The sequence below is a fragment of the Stomoxys calcitrans genome, chromosome 5, assembly GCF_963082655.1.
Source record: "Stomoxys calcitrans chromosome 5, idStoCalc2.1, whole genome shotgun sequence".
In the NCBI taxonomy this organism is placed as follows: Eukaryota; Metazoa; Arthropoda; class Insecta; order Diptera; family Muscidae; genus Stomoxys; species Stomoxys calcitrans.
Genome location: NC_081556.1, coordinates 85,943,523 through 85,970,175, shown reverse-complemented (window position 1 = coordinate 85,970,175; position 26,653 = coordinate 85,943,523). Strand labels below are relative to the sequence as shown.

The 26,653-nt window shown below is 38.7% G+C and overlaps 1 protein-coding gene across 1 annotated transcript in view; it reads right to left on the bottom strand.

Annotated features, from left to right (window-relative positions):
- Positions 1 to 26,653, bottom strand: part of LOC106086400 (uncharacterized) — a gene marked incomplete in the record, with an annotated part of 361,383 nt that overhangs the window by 19,715 nt on the left and 315,015 nt on the right. The window contains 5 exon segments of the mRNA XM_059368796.1: positions 1 to 232; positions 1,287 to 1,380; positions 1,447 to 1,688; positions 9,560 to 9,685; positions 9,805 to 10,077. Coding sequence (XP_059224779.1) covers positions 1 to 232; positions 1,287 to 1,380; positions 1,447 to 1,688; positions 9,560 to 9,685; positions 9,805 to 10,077 — 967 coding nt within the window.

The window sequence follows — 26,653 nt, the reverse complement described above, 5'->3', positions numbered from 1 at the left end:
GTATATCTTCTATGTGTTTGGTATTCTCAATGGTCTTGGTAATGACCGATTCCAATTTTGATACACTCTCATCTATCTCCTCATCAAGGGGACCCTTCTTGGAGAGTTTAGTGTGATCGCTGATGGCAATTGGTTCGGAGTCGGTGTGTTTTAAGGCTGTGATATCATCTCGATTGTGTGTTATTGACTCGCGAATTGTTTCCACTTCCAAGGTGTTCGAAGCAAGATCCGACTATGTTTGGCGTTTAATAGAGTTTTGTTTCATTTGCCCCAGACAAGCACAGTTAGACAAGTTATATTTTGTTTTTTTTTACAAGACAAAGGCGAGGTGATGTGACACATGTAGGTGAAGGGCGGCCAGACAGATGAAGTTGATGATCATAAGGTACAAGTTTCAATAATTTTTGCACAGGACAGTTTTTTTGTGTTTTGTAGAAAAAGAACAGTATGATGGCGTTTGTTATATATTGAATGTGCATGTTATGATAATAGTGTGTTATGTGTATATAGTGGCATAAGTGTTAATCAAATATTCCCAAAAGTGTTATACAATGTGTTATACAAATGAATCAATTTTGTTTAATTTTTTTTTCGGTTTTTTTTTTCATTTGTTTATTTTACACACATTTTTATTAGATTAAGAAAAGTTAAATGAAAGAAGAAGAAAAAACATAAGAAAGACAAAAAGAGAAAGAGATCAAGAATGAAACAACATTGGAATTAATACACAAGAATTAGTCATGATCTTCATTGTCATCATCATCATCATCATTATTTTTATTATCATTATCATCATCACAGCAACAATATATGCAGGGTTGTCCAATTACTTGTATGGTACTAGGACAACTCCTTCATACATGTCTACTATGTGTGCTGGTTTGTATTGCCTTGTTTAGTGGCATTAGTTGGTGGATGGTGTGTGGGGGTATAACACAAATTAAATGTTAATAACAAAATGAAATATACAAAGTGCAATTTGTTTTAGTTCATAGAATAATGTCATAGTAATAGTAGTAGTGGTAGTAGAAATTGTTTAGAAAACAAAACCAATCATCAACTGAATAAATGTTATTTATAGTTTTTTGTATAACTATATAGTATATATATATATATATATGTATAAAATAACCCAAATAACATTAAGATATGAGTTTTTTTTTTCTTCTTTTTTCTCAATATGTAAATGTTTTTTGTTTGTTTGTTTTCTTTTTTTTATGAAAAAATTAAATTTTATATAACAAACAATAACTGTGGATTTAATTTTTTTGCAATTTTAAACATACCTCATCATCGTCCGCATTAGCGCTGGCCGATTGGCCATAGGTTTTGTGCGTGGTGGTAGTGCTGGTGCTGGAAACGGGTTGTTGGGGATCCACACTATAAAGTTTGGCATAAGTTTCGTCTGAATCGTCTTTAAATACAACATTTTTTTTTAACACTTACATGTCTTCATCATCATATTCGTATTCTTCGTCCTCATCAACATCTTCATCGTAGTCATGGGTTCCCGATCCTTCGGCTTGACGTCGATTACGCATAGCCCTGGTCTTGTAATGTTTACGCCAAATTACCCACCAACCGAATTTCTCGCCTGTAATATTATCCAGAGCACCATCTTTCATCTGTTGTTCGATTTGTTTGGCAATTGGTTCGGTAAGGCTAAAATAAGTTGAACGACAGCCCACCTGTGAAAAAGAAATGTAAAATGTATGACAAAATTAATTAGAAGCTCTGGAAGAGATAATCGGAAGCTCTAGACTTGACTGGGGTAGATGATCATGCGCACCGGTCTAAACTAAAGGGTGATTTATTAGCTATTATCTTTTCGGCAACACTGGTTTAAACAGCTCACGCACGTTTAGTGTTTTGTTTCACTCTCAAACATCTTCAGTTTGGTCTATAAGTTAACCATCATCGTCTTGCAAACTACAACGCTTGCAAATTATTGAATATAATTATACTAATTTCGTCATTCTGTAGAACTTTCTTTACGAATAAAGCTATAGATCTCAAAATTGGGATACATTTCCTATTTTGCTGTACATACTGGATTTTTGAACGTTTTAAGGAAACATTCCCTTGGGTGAAAGATATTTACTTTGATTTTAAAGATTTCTTTTTTAGATAATCTTTACTTTGCGTCTTATTATAAGAGACAACTAGCCATATCCGGCAAGCTCTGCTGCGCCTTCATTAGCACCACGTGAAGGAAAAGTTTCTTACTTACTACCATATGTATCTCCCCAGTTCAAATTGTTTATCAACTACGAAATACCTTTTATTGAACTCCATATAGCCATATTTGACAAATATTCACATTTTGGAAGGCGTTTTGAAGGGTAGACAACCTCCTATCACTTGAACCTGATTTCAACCTGGGACCTAGGTACTTGGACCCAATTTTTAACATCATATTCATACTCTACTCTCAAATACCTTTGATTAGAGTCCTATATTGTCCCGATCGGCCCCCTATTGATTTTGGGCACTACCCTTGGGAGGTTTTGGGCCTGGGGAGGCCTCCTAGGTACTTGGAACCAATGTTTAATACCTTATTCGTATTTAACTCCCAAATACCTTTCATTTGAGTCCCATATTGTCCCAATCGTAAAATATGTCCCTCTGGGGGGTTTTGGCGGGTGGGGAGGCCCCTCAGACATGAAGGAATAAATTTCCATGTCAGATTTGTACTTTACTTTTAAATACCTTTTATTTGATACCCATATTGCCCAAAGTGGTAAAAGTTTTCTGTTGGGTGGGGTTTTTTGGGGGTGAGGGACCCCCCCCTACACTTAGGTTGCCATTTTTATGCCCAGTTCGCACTCTACTCTTAAATACCTTTCATTTAATACCCATATTGCTCCATCCGTTCGGGTGGATTTTGGGATGGGGCGTCCCCCCAGGTTAGGGTCCCTTATATGCCTGAACCGAATCAGGAAGAATTTCTGAGTCCAACTGTTCACGTCATCACAGCCACGGTAGAGGCGCAGGTTACAATTCTTGTTTTAGTCAAAAATCTATTATAATACCAGTAAGGAAAGGCAAACGTGGGGCGGAGGCGACTTTCAAATACCCTACACCACCTAGTCAACGTACTACTTTTTATTTGTAGAACTTATCTGCAAATCTGCTTAGATTTTAATTTTTGCACACCTATTGATATATGGAATAGAACCTTGTAAGATTTTCTTATGATAGGACAAAAATTGTGGATTTCTACAGCCTTAAAAGGCCATGTCGGATAAACGATATATAGGGGACTAAAATCTAAATCGGTGCCGATTTTGAAGAAATTTTGTACATATAGGTTAGGTTAGATTGAATGGGTCGCCCACCAAAGGTGAGTTCACTCGGAGGCCAGTATGGCCCATTGTGGTACGTACCCTAGAAAGAGAAGGGGAAGAAAAAGGAAAAATGTGAGACCTCGTACTAGAGGTTATACACGAATAGAAGAAAAAGACAGGAGGAGTGGAGAAACCCTAGCGGGAGGTGAAGAACCGCCCGTCCTAACGCAAGCACCGATCTACCTACGCCGGAGCCTGTGGCACCCTGCGTCGGAACAATCCTGTTCCCTTAACAAACCTCAGGACAGATACCCGAGCTACGTTCGCAAGTTCATCCAGATCACAGAAGAAACGGCTCCCCAGAAGGGAGAGCCTACGTCTTTGCAGACCCAGACAGGAACACAGAAAGTGCTTAATAGTCTCCTCCTCATCCTTATCAAGGCAATTCCTACAGAAGTCATTGTGCGGTATCCCCATGCGCGCCGCCATGCGGCCTATGGCACGGTGTCCGGTTATGACCCCTGTCAAAGTACTCATCGACTTTCTATTGAACTGCACACATACTGGGACGTCAAATATAACTTCTCACTGCCTAACAATATATATATATATATATATATATATATATATATATATCCTATCCACCTAACGCTAAATGTTGTTAAGATCGGACCAAAATCGTGGCTTCTACTGCCATAAAAGGCCATATGGGATGAAAGCGAAAGGCCATATCAATAGCGTTCGCCCTTGGGCCAAAGAAGGGACATGTGCAAAATTTTATGACAATCGGACAATAAATGCGACCTGAACCGTGATCACAAAAATACATGGACAGACAGACGGACATGGCTAAATCGAATCAGGAAGTGATTCTAAGCCGATCGGTTTTCTTATGAATGGGTGTAGCTCTTCTCCTTCTTTGCGTTTCAAACAAATGCACAAAGTAATAATACCCTGTACCACAGTGGTGGTGTATAAACATGAAAGTGATGCGCTTTCTAAAACGGCTGAATAGATTTTCATGAAATTTTCATGAAATTTTCACAGATGGTAGATTTTGACCCCCCGATAAATATAGGGTACCCCATTTTTTGATCTCTGAAGGGGGGGTGGACTCTCTCCTCTACACCAATTTTCATAAACTCTAGATCTTGGAGATGGGTGGACCGAAATTTGGCTAGCATGATTATGGTAACCCAAAAACACGAAATTGGTATAAAACTTTGGGGTCAAACAATCCCCAACCCAAAAACCACCCAAACGGAAAATTTTACCGAATAGAACAATGCGGGTATCAAATGAATGGTAGTTAAGAGTAGAGTATGAACCTGATATAACAATTTGACCATAAGTGTCGGGAAGAGGCCCGCCCCAACCCCGAAAGCCGCCAAAACATAAGATCTTTACCGACTGGAGCAATATGGGTATCAAATGAAAGGTAATTGAAAGTGGGAGATGAAACTTATGTAAAAATTTGGGGTCAAGCCATAGTGGGGCCGCCCACCTCAAAAGGACATGGAGGCCGGTCGAAGCCATATGGGGTTCAGACGTAAGTTACTTGAGATTAGAATACGAAACTTATATGTAAATTTGGGGTCTATTCCTAGGCGGGCCACCCCACCCCAAAACTACGCCCCAAATGGGCATGTACACGCAATGTGACTAAAAACAAAAGTGTTTGAAAGTAGAATACGAAACATATAAAAATTTGGGTCAATTCCCGGGGGTCGCCCAACTCCAAAATTATGCTCCAATAGACATGTATACCAAACGGGACAATATGGGATTCTAATGGCAGTTAATTGAGAGTCAAGTACGAATATAAATTATTTTCACATTTTGACCATATTGAAAGGGGGCCGCAAACACTTGGGGGTGTAGCGAAGCACACCATGCCAGCTAGGCTAGTGCCATATGAATGTGAACTTTGTTAACAATTTTCATTCTGGGACCAAAAATCTTCAACTAGACCCCTTAGAAAGTCCTATTTCCAACTTTGGACATCCTGTCGATACGAATAATCGTTAACTGATTGCCATAATTTTTCTTAGTTTGCTTATTGGGATCGAAAGGAAAAAAACATATTTATATTTAAAGACATTGATTGACCTTTTTATTTAACCTTATGCACAGTTAAGGCACACAACATCTGGTTAAGGCAAATATAGCCGGAATCTTCGAAGAACAACCTTCCTTCTTTTTGCAGCAGACCTATACGCTTTGTCTTTCTATACAAATTGCCGCTATATGCTACTTGAGTAGAGACTTAAAAAAAAACAAAACTTTTCAATACCCATCCTGATTCCTTTATGTATCGCATATTTTTGCAGGAACTGCAACAAAGAGACTGTGGAAGCCTTCCACATTCTTTTTTTTTTAATAAAAATGTACTCGGATTTAACGGCGATGATTTGATTAATAGCTTCCTGCTTTTATGCCTCAACAATTTCCGCTTTTTAGAAATTTTTCCAAAAGGTTGTAAATGTCACCCTTATATGGCAAGCATGTGAATGATAAAAGAAAAGGGACAATGTCCCTGTCAGAAGGGATGGGATGTGGGCAAAGGTGACTCTGGCTAAATGGTGGTACATAACATTTTTTCCCAATGCACAGTGGGGTATATGGCATTCAAAATGGAGATCAATTTAGGGAAGCGCCCAATGTGGATAAACATTAACAAAAATGTTTTTAATGGCTTCGAAATGAAAAATATTAAAATTGGAAAAAATCGGTTCGGATATAGATATAGCTCCCATATATATCTTTCACCCGATATGTGCTTTTATCGCTGTGGTAGCCACAATTTTAGTACGAACATCACCAAATTTGGTAAAAGCATTTACTACGAACACAGTGAGTTAGTTAACAGCTAGAACTACCTTTATTTAAAATATCTCAGAACAAATTTTTTTTATTTGTGTCCAAATATAATCAAATTTGCACAAATTTTGGAAAAATAAAAAAAAAAAAAACATTTCGAGAGACAATTATGGAGAAATATATTTTTTAGGTTGCTAAATACCTGAAATTTAAGATTCCATATAAAAAAAAAAAAAATCCTTGACTTAAACTTTTTATTTTTATACCCTCCACCATAGGATGGTGGTATACTAAGTTCGTCATTCCGTTTGTAACTCCTCGAAATATTCGTCTAAGACATAATAAAGTATATATACTCTGTATCGTCATGACATTTTAAGTCGATCTAGCCATGTCCTCCTGCAGAGACAAAGAAGCAAATCTGGTAATTGACACAGCTGGCATGCTGAGGATATGGAAAGAACATTTTACACAACTGCTAGTGTACGACAATGGCGGCGAAGAGGATACCGCAGAACCAATCAATGATGATGGTATAGAATGTTTACCTCCTAGTCAGAATGAGGTCCAAGTAGCAGTGATACGACTAAAGAACAACAAGGCAGCAGGAGCCGACGGGTTAACCGTTGAACTATTTAAGACCTTAGGCGACACGCTGATAAGGCGTATGCACCAACTTATCTGCGCAATCTGGCTAGAAGAACGCAAACCCGATGATTGGAACCTCAGCATACAAAGGAGACAAGACGGAATGTGCCAACTACAGAGAAATAAGTCTCCTCCCCATGGCGTACAAGATACTCTCGAGCGTACTGTGTGAAAGATTAAACCTAAAGTCAATGAGATAATTGGGGCCTATCAATGTGGCTTTTGACCTAGTAAATCCACCCTGGATCAGATATTCACACTTCTGGAAAAGACCCGAGAAGGACAAATCAACACCTACCATCTCTTTATTGACTACAAAGCCGCTTTCGATACTCCTTTACGTTCTAAGGCATTTCAAGCCTTGTCTGAGTTTGGCATCCCTGCAAAACTAATAAAACTCTGCAGGATAACACTTGCTGATACGCATTCCTCAGAAAGAATAGGAAAGAATCTATCCGAACCATTAATCATACCAAACGAGGTTTCAGACAAGGAGACAGCCTATCGTGTGATCTCTTTAATATCCTGCTGGAGAAGATTACACGAGATGCAGATGTGGATAGATATAGCAAACTAATCACAAGAGAACACATGCTACTCGCCTATGCCGACGATATCATAGGTCGGTCACCGGAAGTATTAACTGCAGCCTTTGAAAGAATCGAAAGAGTCAGTCAAAATGGGTCTGGCAGTAAATGGACATAAGACGAAATGGATGGTTTCAACTCCCGAAAATCCTTGTACAACCGAGCAGATAAAGAAAATGGAGAAAGTTTAGAACCACAACTTTAAGATAGTCAGCAACTTTATGCACCTCGGCACCGCCGTAACCGAAACAAATGCACCAGTTTTGATTTAAAGCGAAGAATAATACTGGCAAAACAGATGCTACTACATATCTCGACAGACGAAGATTACACTATACAAGACACGGATACTACCCATGCTGTTATATTGTCCTGAGGCATAGGTACTTGTGAAAGCAGACGAGGCAGTGCTTGGAGTATTTGAGAGAAAGATTCTTTGTAAAGTATATGGACCAGTTTGCGTTAATGGAGAATATAGGCGTCGTATGAACGACGAGCTGTATGAGCTGCATGACGACCATAGCATAGTTACACGTATCAAAATACAACGGCTGCGTTGGCTAGGTCATGTAGTCAGAATGGATGAAGAAGCTCCAGCAAAGAAGTCTTTTGAACGCAAACACGGTGGTACACGCAAACCGGGAAGACCAAAAGCCCAATGGAAAAGTCAAGTGGTGGGAGACACCTCGAAACCTGGTGTCAGAGATTTTAGAATGAGCGCAGAAGATCGAGGCGCTTGGAACGCTATTCTACATTCGGCTAGGGGAACAAATGTTCTGTCATAGCCAATTAAAGTAAGTAAGTAGATATGTCCGTCCGTCTGTCGAAAGCACGCCAACTTTCGAAAGAGTAAAGCTAGCCGTTCGAAATTTTGCACAAATACTTCTTATTAATATAGGTCTGTTGGTATTGTAAATGGGCCATATCGGTCCATGTGTTGATAAAGCTGCCATATCAACCGATCTTGGGTCTTGACTTCTTGAGCCACCAGAGGGCGCAATTCTAATCCGATTTGGCTGAAAAGATTTCACGAGGTGTTTTGCCATGATTTTCAACAACAGTTCAGAGTATAGTTCAAATCTGTTCATAACCTTATATAGCTGTCATAAAATTGATCTGGGATGTTGACTTCTTGAGCCTCTGGAGGGCGCAATTATTATCCGATTTGGCTGAAATTTTGCCCGAGGTGTTTTGTTAGGATTTTCAATAACTGTTCTAAGCATGGTTTAAATCGGTCCATAAGCTGATACAGCTGTCATATAAACAGATCATGGGTCTTGACTTCTTGAGTTACTAGAGGGCGCAATTCTTATGCCATTTGGCTGAAATTTTGTATGAAGTGTTTTGTTATGATTTTCAACAACTGATCCGAGTATTGCTCAAATAGGTCCATAATCTTATATAGCTGTCATATAAACCGATCTGGGATGTTGACTTCTTGAGCCTCTAGAGGGCGCAATTGGTATCCGATTTGATGAAAATTTTGCACGAGATGTTTTGTTATGATTTTCAACTGTTCTGAGTATAATTCAAATCGGTTCATAACCTTCTATAGCTGTCATAAAAACCGATCTTAAGTCTTGACTTCAATTCTTAACCGATTTGGCTGCAATTTGGCATGATTTGCTAATTTTTACTTCCAACAACTGTGCTAAGTATGGTTCAAATCGGTTTATAACCTGATATAGCTGCCATATAAACCAATCTGGGACCTTGATTTCTTGAGCCTCTAGAGGGCGTAACTAATATTTTTCCATTTGGCTGAAATTTTGCACAACGGCTTTTTCAATGAGCTTCAACATACGTATCAAATATGGTCTGAATCGGTCTATAGTCCGATACAGCTCCCATATGATCCGATCTACCTATTTTAATTCTTGAGCCCCAAAAGGGCGACATTCTTATTCGAATTTGCTGAAATTTTACACAATGGCTTCTACTATGGCCTCCAACATTCAATTCAATTATGGTCCAAATTGGACCCTTACTTGATATAGCACGAATAGCATAGCAATTCTTTTCTGTCATCCTTTTCAATGAAACTTTGGAAAAGTCTCGTTTTGGCATTTGCCTAGAGATCAAAGTTATCGCTAAATATTGCTTTATTTTGTCTTAAATCAAAAATTCATTATTATTCGGAAATTTAAGAAATCAATTAAATGCCATTTTGAGCGTCAAATAGCCCACCGTGCAATGTGAGGATGGATGGATACTTACGATAAAATCAACACGTCCCAATTTACGATTATTATGGGTATGGCACTTATTGTTTCCCTTCTTCAATGATTCCTTTTGCATTTCGTACAGATCATGTTTGCTGACACTTTCCATGGCAATAAATTCCTGGAAAAAGTTGCAGGATGAAGAGAGGTGATGAATATTAAAAATCCATGTTGCTTTAATTCAATTCGAAATGGATGTGTGAGGGTGAGCATGGGCTATTGTTGTTGAATACGACCTACCTTTGGTATGGCAAAGAATTTTGATAGCTTGTCCAAAACTTTGGCCTTGCGGCTCTCATTGAGATCGTGCCAATTGTAATTCTGCAGCACCAGCGACAATACCAACTCATTGTCGCCATAACGGCAATGTGACAATTCCACAGCATAGGGGTCCTGGTGTTGGTGTTGATGATGCTGATGCTGTTCCGGCGGCGACAGCGCCTGCTGGTGATGATGTGATGAGTGGTGACCTTCAATTAATGTGGGTTCATCTTTGGGTTCAAGTAAGGGAACCTAAAAGAAAATAAAGACATTTTTTTTTTGTTAGTGGCATATATGTGAGACAAATGACAGCTAAACGTAGGGCAAATATGTCAGTCCTCTGGTGATCTATGGCTAATAACATTCGGTGATGAACTCATTAAGTCTGCAGGAAGATGTCTATGGAAAATTCCTGCACAAACAAAACATGATTAATGTTTCCTTATGATGGCGGCTCCCATAGTCCCATACATCTCACAGTCATCTCTGCTGTTGTAAAGTCATTTCTAATGCTTTGTTTGCTCCTTAATTGTTTGTTTAATTGTAGATACCCTTAATGATACATAAAACGAAGCGTGCCACTCCAGGAGAGTCATCTATCCCTAGCTATCTCTCTAGCTGTCTGTCTTAAGGCTTAGAGTTCAGTGTACCTTTCAACATTGGAAATAATGAAAATACCAGAAAAATGCTCTTTTAATTTTACAACGTTTCAGTTTTATTTGTTTTGTTTCGAAATTATACAAAATAATAAAAAAAGCATAAAAGAGGGAGAAAACCTTCCCCCTTTTTCCATGCGCCCATACACTCTTCATCCAGGGAAAATGATTAATAGTCCTAAGCAGTGAATTCAAATAATTCCATGTTTCATCATACCCAATGAAATGAAGGGACCTTTGGCGTCCCCACCATCACCATCATCATCATCAACAACAGCAACATTATCTTTAGTTGCTTCATCTGTATTTTCATATTTCATATGAAACATAACATTTGGCTAACATTGCGGCTGTTTGTGGTTGTAGTTTTGGTGGAGAGGATTTATGTTTAAACATAAAGAAATCACCTGCATAGCACTCTTCTTAGGGCATATCACACCTACATACATGCATCATATATTCCATTTGTAAATTGTATGGCGTCTATTCAAAGACAAACTGAGTACAAACTCAAAAATCCACCAATACCGAAGAAGGCGGATCCCTATCTAGACGAGAATGGCTAGATAACACATCAAAGAACTGTTGTATTATAAAAGGGCAAATTTGATGAAGAAGGAGAAGATTGATGGCATGAAAACGATTTTTAATTTCGTTAACTTACAAATAATGATAGTTCTGTGATACAGATACGCCTTCATCCAATACCTTTAATTACACTCGATACATTAGAATGCGGCATGCTTTAACATTGCTATTTGTTTTCAGGCCAACATAGTTTGCAGTTAAACTAAATCGCTGAAAACTTTTATCACCTTCACCACTCTTTTCTTTTAAGGATTACACCAACAATTGCAAATATCCACAATTGCAATATACCCAGCGAGACAAGCATCATTTATCTTTGTCATATACGAGTCCTTTCAAAATTTCCAGGAATTCTTACTGTGGCGCCCATATTAGATTTTCCGTCACGATGTTGACAAAATTCTTAGTTATTTATGATCTTATTTCGCCCCACGATATGATGAGACACATGTGCATTAAAAATGACTGTGTAATTGTCATAAAATGTGCACGATTAGAAATGATTTCTGAGAAGTGGTGATGTTGAATTATAGATGTCTTCTTCACATGTACAAAAATTAAATGAAAAATAATTGCAGATTAACTTGCTAGGAAAACGTTGAGACTTGCATTTTTAAATTTAAAGTCAGCTCTTAGCATGTCTGCCAATGACATTGAACGCCTGGTTTCAAATCCTACCGAGAACATTAAAAACATCAATCACGAAAATGATAATATTAATCACAGTTTTTGAAAATGTTGGCCGAAAAACTTTTCAATTAAAACAAATTGCATATTCAATTGAAAAAATGATTGAACATTTTTGAAATTTCCAACAAATTTGTGAATTTTTTTTCAATTAATATTTCCATTCATCAAATTAAAAAAATTATTGAAATTTTCGAAATATCCAATTAATTTCCATTAAAATTTTAATTGAAAATATGCAATGTGATAATAATATTTTGCGAATCCATGGCAGCCGGTTGTACGTACCGGATTGACCCGATGGAGTTCTTCATCGGCAAGGGCTGCCGCCTCAGTGTATAACACATTGCTACAACAACAACAATATTTAGCGAAAAGATGTATAGGACACACCCTCTAATTTATCAAAATTTTGAGCGGCTAGACTTTTTAAAAAACGGACAGTCATAACAATGCTGATGGGTCTAAAAAGTTTCCGATTCCATTAGACAATGATTGAAACAACTTAATGCCTAGATCACCCACATTTTTACCCACCACCGAAGGATGGGGATATATTAATTTTGTCATTCCGTTTGCAACACATCGAAATATCCATTTCCGACCCTATAAAGTATATATATTCTTGATTAGCATAAAAAATCTAATACGATCTAGCCATGTCTGTCCGTCTGTCTGTTGAAATCATGCTACAGTCTTTACAAATTGAGATATTGAGCTGAAACTTTGCACAGATTCTTTTTTGTCCATAAGCAGGTTAAGTTCGAAGATGGGTTATATTTGACTATGTCTCGATATAGCTCTCATATAGACCGAGATTCCGATTTAAGGTTTAAGGCTCATTTAAGCCACATTTATTATCCGATTTCGCTTGAATTTGGCACAAAGATTTATGTAAGGCTTTCCGACATCAGTTTCCTTGTCTAGTTTCAGATCGGTCTATATTTGGATAAAGGCTCATTTAAATATAGCTGCAATGTTTATAAATGATGCATTTTTCTCCGGATTATGACGAAAGGTGTTAAACATATATACCCGAGTTGGTGGGTGTCCAAAGTTCTGCCCGGCCGAACTTAAAGCCTTTTTATTTGTCTTTTTTTATAATGGCTTTCGTTTCTGTTCTCTTCTACTTCATTTCTTTCTAGCAAGAACATAATGGACCCGAGGTATCCAAGTAAATCGGTTGGCAGCTGTGGTTGCCAAGCAAAATTTTGGAAATCGAAGCACAAGCGAGGATTTGGCAGCCCCAACAAATTTTCGAAATACCGAGGTGACCAAATTTAAGGGCCTGCCAAAACGCGGTCGGACAACCTAGGGACTTGAAATTTTGCACAAAATCTTGTTAACACTTCAAGTCTAACCATTTCATATATAATCTAATCTAGTCATTCCGTTTATAACACCTCAAAATATTGAATCCGAATCGGTCTATAAACAGACAAGCCTCCATATAAACCGACCCCCAGAGAATTGATTTCTTCTTTTAGAAGCCAAAATTTTCATCCGATTTGGTTAAAATTTGGAACATAGACTTGAGTAAAGATTTCCAACATACATGCCAAGTATGGTCCGAATTCCACATATAACCCGATCCCCCGATTTCAATTCATGAGCCATTAGAAGCCTCAATTTTCATCCGATTTGGCTGAAATTTGGAACAAAAACTTGAGTTGCGAGTTTCACCATTCATGCCATGTATGATCCGAATCGGTCTTTAAACAGATATAGATATAAAAAAGACTTGAGTTATGACTTCCAACATCCATGCCAAGTATGATCCAAATCGGTATATAAACAGATATAGCCCCCATATAAACCGATCCCCGGATTTGACTTCTTCAGCCTTTAGAAGCCTAAATTTTCACCCGAGTTGCCTGAAATTTGGCACAAAACCCTATCTTATGACTTCCAGCATCCATGCCAAGTTTCCGAATCGGTTAATATGGTGTTAAGGCCCCCCTAAGGACCAACATCCCGATATGACTTATTGAGACCAAAATAATTCAAATGCAAACTAAGTTAATAAAGGTAAATATTTTAGCGGAAACCATGATATAAGTTGGTATAAGCGTATTTTACTTGTTTTCCTTAAATAACAACTCTTTGTCTTGGTATCCATTGCTGATTTCTCAACATTTTCATGGCATTGATAACTCCACTTGGATTGTTATTCATTTCACTTGTCAATGTAAATTTTCAAAGAATATTAACATACAATGGATTAAAACTCGTATTTCCGTAATCACATTCCAAGTAATTAACTGTCTACATAATATTCTGATTGGTATCGGTCATGCTACTTTGCTACGACAACTAATTTCAAAATGACAATTTAAATCGACACATTATTGATTTGACCTTTCCTATTCGAATTGTTTATATTTTTACTTAGGGGGGGCATAAATTATCCAAAGCCATGACCAAAAAGGGGCCAACTGACAAGTGCATGAGAATGACTTTAGCTTGAAATTACAGCCCAACTTCTCCATTGAGTGTGTTTGTGTGTATGTATGCTCTTCCAAATCACTTAGGGTCTTTGAGTATGAAAATTCTTGTTTTTTTTTTTTAATTCAGATACTACCTATCTACCGGCCATTACATTTAACCTTGATAATGAATAACTTATACACTAAACCATCCACTAAGTAAGCAAGCAATTCAGTTAAGAGACCATTATCCAACATCAAATATGGCCAACAATTTGCAAGCCTTAAATGGTTGCAAACGGAAATACATTTATGTCAACTACTGTTTTCCTTTCCATCTAATGTGGACATGTTGCCAACATGGTAACATGAACTTTCATGGACTGATTCATCATCATCATCATCAGTTGAATAATTGATGCGTTTTGAATGCGAAATCTAATGCTAAATGAATATAAAAATAGGAAGACATTAACGATGAAGCGAAAGAAAAACGGTAAATATGATGAATAAAAAACAAGTAACAAGTAAGAGCGTGCTAGGTTCGGCCGGGCCGAATCTTATATACCCTCTACCATTGATCGCATTTGTCGAGTCCTATGAGCGGTATTTCTTTTTAGACAAACAGAATATTGAATAAGAACTGTTATGCTATTGGAGCTATATCAAGTTATAGTCCGATTCGGACTATAAATGAATGCTGAACATTGCAGAAGTCATTGTGCGATATTTCAGTTCATTCGGATAAGAATTGCGCCTTGTAGGGACTCAAGAAGCAAAATCGGGAGATAGGTTTATATGGGAGCTGTATCAAGCTATTGATCGATTCAGACCATATTAGACACGTATGTTGAAGGTTATGAGAGAAGCCGTTGTACAAAATTTCAGCCAAATCGGATGAGAATTGCGCCCTCTAGAGGCTCAAGAAGTCAAGTCCCAAGATCGGTTTATATGGCAGCTATATCAAAACATGGACCGTTTAAAACCATACTTAGCGTAGTAGTTGGAAGTGCTACCAAAACACTTCGTGCAAAACTTCAATGAAATCGGTCGAGAATTGCGCCCTCTAGAGGCTCAATAAATCAAGACCCAAGATCGGTTTATATGGCAGCTATATCAAAACATGAACCGATTTGGCCCATTTACTATACCAACCGACCTACACTAATAAAAAGTATTTGTGCAAAATTTCAAGCGGCTAGCTTAACTCCTTCGAAAGTTGGCGTGCTTTCGACAGACAGACGGACGGACAGAGGGAAGAATACAAACTTTATGGGGTCTTAGACGCATATTTCGAAGTGTTACAAACAGAATGACGAAATTAGTATATTCCCATCCTATGGTGGAGGGTATAAAAAGGCGTTAAGTTCGGCCGGGTCGAACTTTGGATGCCCACCACCTCGGGTATATATTTAAACCACCTTTCATCAAAATCCGGTGAAAATTGCATACCTTACGTCCATAGCAGTTATATCGAAATATGTTCCGATGTGGACCAAATACTAATAAGTAAAAGTAATTGTCCCAAATTTCGGCGACATCGGACAATAATTGCGCCTTTTATGGGCCCAAAACCTTAAATCGAGAGATCGGTCTATGTGGCAGCAATATCCAAATCTGGACCGATCTGGGCCAAATTGAAGAGGAATGTCGAAGGGCCTTACCCAACTCACTGTCCCAAATTTCGGCGATATCGGACAATAAATGCGCCTTTTATGGCCCCAAAACCTAAAACCGAGAGATCGGTCTATATGGCAGCTATATTCAAATCTGAACCGATCAAGGCCAAATTAAAGGAAGATGTCGAAGAGCCTAAGACAACTCACTGTCCTAAATTTCAACAAAATCGGATAAAAATGTTGCTTTTATGGGCCTAAGACCCTAAATCGGAAGATCGGTCTATATGGCAGCTTTATCCAAATCTGGACCGATCTGATTCAAATTGACGAATAATGTCGAAGAGCCTAAGACAACTCACTGTCCTAAATTTCAACAAAATCGGGTAAAAATGTTGCTTTTATGGGCCTAAGACCCTAAATCGGAAGATCGGTCTATATGGCAGCTTTATCCAAATCTGGACCGATCTGATCCAAATTGACGAATAATGTTGAAGGGCCTAACACAACTCACTGTCCCAAATGTCAGCAAAATCGGATAATAAATGTGGCTTTTATGGGCCTAAGACCCTAAATTGGCTGATCGGTCTATATGGGGACTATATCAAGATATAATCCGATATAGCCCATCTTCGAACTTAACCTGCCTATGGACAAAAAAAGAATCTGTCCAAAATGTCAGCTCAATATCTCTATTTTTTAGGACTGTAGCGTGATTTCAAAAGACAGACGGACGGACATGTCTAGATCGTCTTAGATTTTTACGCTGATTAAGAATATATATACTTTATAGGGTCGGAAATGGATATTTCGATGTGTTGCAAACGGAATGACAAAATTAATATACCCCCATCCTTCGGTGGTGGGTATAAAAATAACCAATACACTGATAAAAAAAAATTAAAAATATTTTGGCGGTGAAAAGTTTGTAAAAACTGCACAGAATGTAAAAATTGTATAACGTAACTCTTTTCGACCCTTGTTGTCTAAAAAAAGCCAATATCTGTTACAAAGTGCGAGAAACAATGTTTCAGCAAACATAGACTAACTGGATAACATTTGGTGGAATACTTGTAGTCTTGGCTAAAATACTTTAACTACCCGAAGCCACACCACATCTTCGAGAGTTAAACATGCAACAATAGTGTCATTATCATACACATGCGTTGTTGAAAATATTGTCAACATGCGGTGTTGATTTTGTGAACGCGCGATGTTGTTTCATACACCGAACCTTGTAAACATCATCCTTACAAAATGTGTATGTATATCAACCTTTAGCTTAAGTTTTGTAAATTGGCGGCTGTAATGCAATGTGGTATACATGTGGCATACACAAATAATGGGATGTATGGAACACAGGTTCGATTTTCAAAAACTTTTCGAAAAAACTTTTTGTAATTCTGTGCACTTCACGTTGACAGAATGTGAACGCCTGTGAACGTTTCGTGTACAAAAACTGTTGTTGATTTATGAACATTTGTGATTGATCAGCTGACATCTGTGGTTTGATTAAAATTTATCAACGAATGTTGACAATTTGTCAACGCTATGCTTTTTTTTCTGCCAGCCAACACGCAGGGTATGTCCCCTATGAATGCAGTGCATTGCGTTGGCGAGAGGAAATTAGGAATTGGTTGGGGAGAAAAGGATGTAGTGCTTATTGAAATTTGTCTCAAATCTCTGGATGTCAAAGTGGGTGGGAAAAACATTAGCCGGAAGTCGATTCCACATACGAACCGTTCGGGCGAAATAAGAATTCTCTCTATAATGAATTGTGCGGCCCGCTGGCCAATCAATTACAAATGGAGTGTGAGTGAGTAGTATCCCTGACATACATCCTTACATCAGGAATAAGAAGACGAATATCAGACAAACACACACCAAGAATGTACTGAAAGAACAGCGTCAAACAACCCACATTGCGACGAGAAGAGAGACAACAGAGTTGGATACCCCACTGTCCCCAATCAACGCCTGTAGCTCCAGGGATGATTTTAAAGCTCCAGCTCATACATGTGAGTGGTACTCCATTTTCGGCCTTATGAAAGTGGTGTAGATGTTAAGAAGATCAGACGGAGTGAAGTAATTCTTACACCGTTTAAGCAAGCCTAAACACCTTAATGCTTCTTTTGACACTTTAAATGCATGTCTAGCCCAACGGACATCACTTTGTATTTTCATGCCCAGAACATCAAGAGCTTCTGATTGCTCAACATCCACACCGTTGATAGACAAAGATGATCGTAATGGGTCAGCGAGTCGTTTGTGTAACAACAAGCAGCACTGAGTCTTCCGTGCATTAAAATCTACTCGATTCATTCGACCCCACTCAGAAATGGCCAGCAAATCCTGGCAGAGTGACTCATCCATAACCTGCCTCTTGTCCTCAATCTCTCTACTATTCGGCCTATGGTCGAATGAGTACGTATGACAGAGATTACTGTCATCCGCAAATGAGTAGATCCGATTCGATGTCTGAACTAACAGATCGTTGATGAAAATAAGAAAAAGAGAAGGAGAAAGAACAGAGCCCTGGGGTACACCTGCGGTCAATTTATGCTCATTGGATGACAACCCATCTACAACGACTCGGATAGTGCGATCTCTGATAAAGCTCGAAATAACTCCTTTTGACTGCTAGTGCGGGACACATACACAGAAGGTGTTCTATAGTCTCTTTCTCTTCGATGTCCACACAGCTGTTGAAAAAGTCGTTGTTGCAACCTTCACTCTGATAGCATATTTTCGATTAGACAGTGACCTGTCATGACGGGCACAATGGCGGAGACGTCTGTTCTAGCCAATGACACCAAAGCAGTAGATCTTTTTAAGTCTAGATTGGGCTACATAGTTTTGGAATGCTCACAGCCCCCTCTTTCTGATGTTCACGGCGGGATTTGAACACAGGCGTTCGGCTTCATAGGCGGACATGATAACCTCTGCATCACGGTGAGCCTCTAAAGGGCGCAATTCTCATCCGATTTGGCTCAAATTTGCCATGAGGTATTTTCTTTTGACATCCAATAATTGTGCCAAGAATGGTCTAAAACGGTTCATAACCTGTTATAGCTGTCATATAAACCGATCTCGGATCTTGACTTCTTGAGCCTCTAAAGGGCGCTATTCTCATCCGATTTGGCTCAAATTTGCCATGAGGTATTTTCTTTTGACATCCAATAATTGTGCCAAGAATGGTCTAAAACGGTTCATAACGTGTTATAGCTGTCATTTAAACCGATCTCGGATCTTGATATCTTGAGCCTCCAGAGCGCGCAATTCTTATCTGATTTGGCTGAAATTTCTTATGAGGTATTTTATTCTGATTTCCAATAATTGCGCCAAGAATGGTCAAAATCGTTACATAACCTGATATAGCATTCATATCAATCGTTCTCCACATTCGATTTCTTGACCCTCTAGAGGGCGCAATTCTTATCCGATTTGGATGAAATTCGCCATTAGGTATTTTCTTCTGACTTCCAATAATTGTGCCAAGAATGGTCAAAATCGGTTCATTATCTGATATAGCTATCATATAAACCGATTTCCGATCTTGCCTCCTTGAGCCACTAGAGGGCGCTATTCCTATCTGATTTGGCTAAAATTTTGCATTAGGTATTTTGTTATGACTTTAAGTAACTATGACAATTATAGTTAAAATCGATTCATAACCTGATATAGCTGCCTTTCTTCATATTTGACTTTTTCAGCCTCTAGGCTAAAGGCTTAATTACCACCCCACTTGGCTAAACTTTTAAACTTAAAGTTTTGCTATAGCTTCCAAGTATGGCTATGGCTTATTTGGCTGAAATTTAAATCTTGGTGCTATTTTATGACGAGCCTACGGCCCGTCACACTGATGTTGGGCACTATGTAGACGGGCCGTAGGCTCGAAATGGGCCCTGAATCCTAGGATAGTCCACTGGCTCTACAGGAGCGTGATTAGACCTATACTTACTTACGCCTCAGTAGTTTGATGGACTGCTATGGAGAAAAAGTTCAACATAAGGACCATACAACAGGTTCAGAGAACATGTTGTCTGGCATAGGCATAGCGATGAGGACCACCCCCACTAGGACACTGGAGTCTAGATATCCGACCCATCCACATACAGATTAAGTGTGAGGCAGCCACTACGGCTATGAGACCTAAGGCGATGGGAGAATGGATTGACGACGGGAGCAGCTCATACCATCGCGGTATAATCGAGGCGACGATAGGAAACCTGAAAGGAAGTGGAGAGCTTTCCGATCGTATACCTGAGATGAACCTTGAAGACGAGTGCGACGCACTGCTGCCATCGGCACAGTCTTGGATTGATGGAACCCTAGAATTGCCATCTGGAAGATCATGTTACACGGATGGATCAAAGCTAGAAAACAGAGTAGGCCTGGGGGGTTTACATTGAGAACCCAGGGACTGACATCTGTTTTAGACTGCCTGACCATAATACGGTCCTGCAGGCGGAGATCCCGGCGATCACGGAATGCGTGAAGTGGTGTGGTGCTTACGCGAGGACGTTGAGTCTGAACATCTTTAACGACAGTAAAATTGCCATACGGGTAATAACAACCAGGACGGCAAGGTCACGAACAGTCTTGCAGTGTAAGAAGGAGATTAACGCCTTCTTTGAGTATGGGAAAATCCGCATCGTTTGGGTGCCGTAACGGAGTAAGAGGAAATAAAAGGGCAGACGATTTGGCGGTGAAGGCCAGAGGACTGCCGTCAATAGACTTGGTTAACCCGAAACCTTTCGGGTCGACGCAGTCCGAGTTTAGGGAGTGGGCGACGAATGCGCATGCAACATTGTGGAACAGCGAAACGGTCGGTAGGACGGCGAAAATCCTATGGGGGGGATCCAGATCGTGAGAAGACGAGGCTATTACTGAAAGGAAACAAGAAGGAGGTCAGTATAGCTATTGGTATCATAAAGGGACACAAAGGACTACGAATGTCTATCTGTCTGTCCGTCTGTTCCTGTTGATTTGTGTGCAAATTACAGTACGCAATTTACATCTGATCGTCTTTGGCGCAAGCATTTTCTTGGGTCTAGAGACGAAGTCTATTGAATTGAAAAAATTGGTTCAGGTTTGGATATACCTCCCTTATATATGTTCGACCGATTTGGACTAAAATTGAAATTGTATCGTAATTTGTAAACCAATTTTCACGAAATTTTGCACGTGGGATTCTCTTATAAGTCTCGATATTATTGGTGAATTTCTTAGAAATCGGTTCAGATTTCGATATATCCTCTTTATATATGTTTGTCCGATTTGGACTAGTATTGCAATAATTTGGTTACTTGTTAATCGATTCATATGAAAATTGGCACAAAGGATTTCCTTAAGACTCCCGGTATTGATATTGAATTTACTAGAAATCGTTTCAGATTTCGATATAGCTCCCATATATATTTTTGTCCGATTTTGAATAATATTCAATAATTTAGTCATTTGATAACCAATTTTCACAACATTGGCACGAAGATTTCTCTTATCGCTCTTCTGATGTCTGAGGAATTTCATAGAAATTCATAGAAATTTATCTCCCGAGTTTCACTTTTAAGGCCTTTGCTTACGCATTTATCAATCGATCTTCTCAAAAATTTGCACAACGATTAACACTTTCGCTCCTTAAATATGTACGGATTTTGTTCGAAATTCTGCATATTAAAGTTTAAATTCATCGACTTTGCCGACATATCCAGTGTGGTGTAGGGTATCAAAGGTCGTCTTCGCCCGACTTAAGTCCGTCCTTACCTATTTTTAGCCTTTTTTTGCCTTGAATCACAAAATAATCATAGCCTTTCCCTCCAAACCATATCTTAGCTTCCGTCCCACACAAAAGAGGGACTTCTAATGCAATTCATTTTGCATGAATGGTGGTATGCCCAGTATGGTCATACGGTCAAGAGCCCCTGATGACTATCAAGTAGGCCATAATTGTTGCTTGTGAACATTACTGAGCATTAAATGGTCATTATTGTCTGCCAAAAGTCGTAGCATAAAAATCAACTACATTCAAAATTTCAGCAACTCCTCTTCTCTGTCACAATTTCAAATTTCAATTTGTTTTTATGGCAGTCTTAGCAAAAAGGCAACAAATTGACTTTGACCTTTTTTGGCCCGCCATAAAGGTAGTCGCATGCATACATGTGTGTGTGTGTTTGGCTTAATGACCATAATTTCCTTTCCTTTCCTTACCGAGGAAGAATTAGAAAGACATCAGCAACATCAACATTAGATGACATGGAAACCGGCAGCATGGGCATGGACATGATGAGGCGCCTTTCCTGAATAATTCAATAGTTGTGGCCTTAGACAGCTGCCAAAACAAAAAAAAAGATATACCAACTCATGACCAGTTATGGTTGTACAACGTTTTTTTGATTGGCACGGTGCCTAATATGACCGTCTGTCCATGCCTGCCTCCCCGTCTAGCAAAATTGAAACTTATTGTCGGTTTGGGCAAGAGACATGTTTGTCAGCCAGACCAATGACCACCAAATGTTGTTTTGGGCAATGTACCCCCCCCCCCCCCACCAAAAATGTTCATTCAAATTTGACAAAATGACCACAATTTGATTGTTCAATGAAAGATTTGTAATTAAAATCAATTTCAATATTTGCCAAAATTGTGCATTAGAAATTTCTTTTTTTTTTTTTTGATATTCAATAAATTAATTAGTTTTGTGGTAAACATGCTGCCATGTTGGGCAACTAAAAGATTTCCGGCAATTTGGGAATTTAGCTGCAATTGGTAGGAGAGTTTATGCTAAATTTTACGACCAAGTAATAATGATTACATTTTTGGATAACAATTGAAAGGCAAATAATGGTGATTGCTAAATACATGAGAAAATTTTGTAGAATATTGAAATTAATTAGGGTTAGACCATGCCATTTATTGTTAGTACGTGCACTTTATGGAATTCGAACAATTTCCTGTAAAATGACATCAACTAGTAAAATAGGTCTCATGTCATTTTGAGAACTGGGTGAAGTCTGAAATTTGGTTAAAGATGAAGCTCGAGAGATAAGCTTTCAATAGATAAAAAATTTAAAGTGATTCGTTTTATCTTGTAAGGATGAGCTTATGTGGCTATGTGGATGACCTTGAATAATGCTAATTGCCCTGTTTCTTCAGACAACGTTCCACCAGTGAAAAATAGTTGGGGCATCTTTGAGGGTCATTCTGATGTTGAGAGGAGAATACACTGTTTCCATTTGAAGCCTGCAAATGCCATATTTTTATACCCACCACCATAGGATAGGGGGTATATTCATTTAGTCATTCCGTTTGCAACGCATCTAAATATCAATTTCCGACTCTACAAAGTGTATATAATTCGGATCGTAGTAAAATTCTTAGGCGATTTAACGATGTCCATGTATCTGTCCGTCTATCCGTCTGTCCGTCAGTCTGTTGTAATCACTTTACAGGCTTTATGAGATATTGAGCTGAAATTTGGCACAGATACGTCTTTTTTGATGCACGCTGGTCAAAGCCAAATTGGACCATATTTGGATATAGCTGCCATATAGACCGATTTGACGATAAAGGGTCTAATGCCCATAAAAACTTAATTTTTCATCCGATTTCACTGAAATTTAAAACAGTGAGTAATTTTAAGGCCTCCTAACATAGGACCCAAATATGGTTCAGATCGGACTATATTTAGATATAGCTGCCATATAGACCGATCTCCCGATAAAAGGTCTGAAGCCCATAAAATCACTTTTTGGAACGGACTATATTTAGATATACCATTTACACCGATCTCCCGATAAATGGTCTGAAGCCCATAAAATTACTTTTTTGATCGGACTATATTTAGATATAGCTGCCGTATAGACCGATCTCCCGATAAAGGGTCTGAAGCCCAGAAAATCCTTTTTTTTTACCAAATTTCACTGAAATTTAAAACAGTGAGTAGTTTTAAGGCCTCCTAATATGGTTCAGATCGGACTATATTTAGATATAGCTGATATATAGACCGACCTCCCGATAAAGGGTCTGAAGCCCATAAAAAGCTTTAATTATTGCCCAATTTCGCTGAAATTTGAAACAGTGGGTAGTTTTAGGTCTCCCGACAACTGGCCCAAAAATGGTTCAGATTGGACTATATTTAGATATAGCTGCCATATAGACCGATCTCCCGATAAAGGGTCCGATGACTATAAAAGCTTAATTTTTTAACCGATTTCACTGAAATTTGAAGCAGTGAGTAGTTTTAGGCCTACCAACATCTGACCCAAATATGGTTTGGATCGGACTATATTTCGATATAGCTGCCATATAGACCGATCTCCCGATAAAGGGTCTGAAGCCCAAAAAAGTCTTATTTTTTATCCAATTTCACTGAAATGTGAAACAGTGAGTAGTTTTAAGCCTACTAACATCTGACCCAAAAATGGTAAAAAAGGACTGTATTTAGATATAGCTGTCATATAGATATAGCTGTCATATAGAACGGTTAAGGGTCTGAAGCTCATAAAAGCTTTATTTGTTATTCGATTTTGTTGAAATACAAAATTCAACAGTGACTTATATTTATAAGACCACTCAATGTCCGTGCCGAATTTGGTTGCATAAGTTATCCAATTCTTATAGGATTGTGACGGAAGGGGGTTTTTATATATATAGCTGAGGTGGTGGGTATCCAAAGCTCGGCCCGGCCAAACTTAATGGCTTTTTACTTATTTTTATCTATTGAAGTCATCTAATATAAGAACTGGTTCGCTGTGGCATCGTAACCGCTCCATCGTATGACGCATGACACCAAAATAGCCCGATATGCTAAAAAATTTCGCGAGGAAACAACCGCCTGGTATACATTCATGTCGCACTCTCAATACATCTGTTACATTCATGTGTCAAAAGTGTTGATTTCGAAATTATTTGAAAGAAATAATAGAAAACCCCAACTCATTAGTTTATCTTATTGTATGTTGAAGAATCTGTAGAAGTTGATAAACATATACCTGGGACGAAGATTCCTAGTCAATGCTTTTTTGACAGCAACACCCCCATAGTAAGAACGAGCCTATTGAAACAGCCATCCATGACTTAGAAGGCTACATAAGAGGCACTTTCGCTGTTATGGACTAAACATTTCTTGACATTGAGGGTGAGGTGAGTACCAAGGGTAATCCCAAAGGAGCTGAAAACTTTGGGCATTGATATGGCCGTTAGAAATATTATAAATAATTTATTTAGAAATTTAAGATATATTATGGCTTGTGATATGTAGATCAGCCGTGGGGAGAATACGATATTCTATCGTACTCTATCGTAGTCATATAGCCTTCTTTGGAATATGACCAGGAACAATGTATTATTATCTCGTAATGTGTGATGTAAATGACTTAAGTTTTCCTGATATCCTTTAGAAAGTTCTATGTACGACATCGAAGTGGATTGCAGAAGAAGGTCTATGAGTAAATTCATCTAAAAAAGATGTTCTTTTCAGCAGCAAAGGTAATGTATCCATGGAAACATTTGCCCTCCTAGGTACCTGGAAAGGCAAATCACTCATTGGCTTTATACTGCAGTTATCAGACCTTCAGTGTTATATGGTGTTGTAGTCTGGTGTTATATGGCGTTGTAGTCTGGTGTTATATGGCGTTGTAGTCTGGTGTTATATGGTGTTATCCTCTGGTGGAGGGCACTTCAAAAGTCCAACCACTGTTCAATACGCAGTGAGATATAAAGGATGGCTTGTCGGTTTAATACAATACAACCGTACTGAGGACGACGCCAAGAATCTGCAGAGGTGTATCACAACTGGCTCTAAACCGCATAAATATGTCTTATTTGAATCACCACAACCAATGCAATCAATAAACGCAAATCAACACCACCGGTATGTATAAAAACAAGAATGATTTTGCGGTATTCGCACTTTGCTGCCTATGTAACGCTACGAAGCACATGAGAAAAATCTGAATGCAACTACCAAAGAAAACTCGTTCTAAAAGCAATACCGCAAATTTGGTTCTCGTCAATGTTGATGTTTAATGCGGGTTTTGCGTTCTTCTCCTCACACAACCACACACGAAAACGGCACGAACAGAGCCGAAGTTAAAAGCGGTGGTACATGAAATTTGAAAATAGTTGTACGAATACTCATACGATCGCCATTCTTATAATATAATCTAGCATAACACAGCATCGATTGCGTTGGTGAGCAGAGATAGAAAAATCAGGCAGGAACAAAATCGATTTGCCGATATAAAGTCTATAGCTGATAGAAGCCGCATTTATTGCCTGCATTCAGTCATAGGTGAAAAGACGTGATAGACGCTCTACAAAGGAAGTTTAAAATATCGGGGTACCTTTTAAAAGTAATCAAAAGCTTTCTTAGAGTTAGAACTTTGGTCTGCGAAACGAATTGTGGAACGAAGAGATTACATATAACGTCAGGAGCAGCTCAAGAGTCTATCCTGGTTCCTCCGAAAAATAGACATGCGAGTCCACAACGCAGTCATCACGACAACTAAGGAGGTAAATTACTTAGGAACTCGACTAAATTCCAAACTGACGTTCGGCCCGCATATAAAATTCTCTGATCGAAAAGCGATTGGAATTATGGCCGAACTATTTAGACTTATAGTGAACATAGGAGGACCACTGCCCTTAAAGAGGAAACTTTTTATGTAACCTTGTAACAGCATCGTCTTTAACAAGAGCGCCATCCGGGCAGATAGCCTTAATGCCAGTTACAGTGCGCAACAGATGATTAGTGTTCAGCGAACCACCGCACTAAGAGTGGCATTGACACATCGGGCCGCTGGATAACCACAGCTGAAAATTTTATTGATGTTCTCACTGAGATTTGAACCCAGG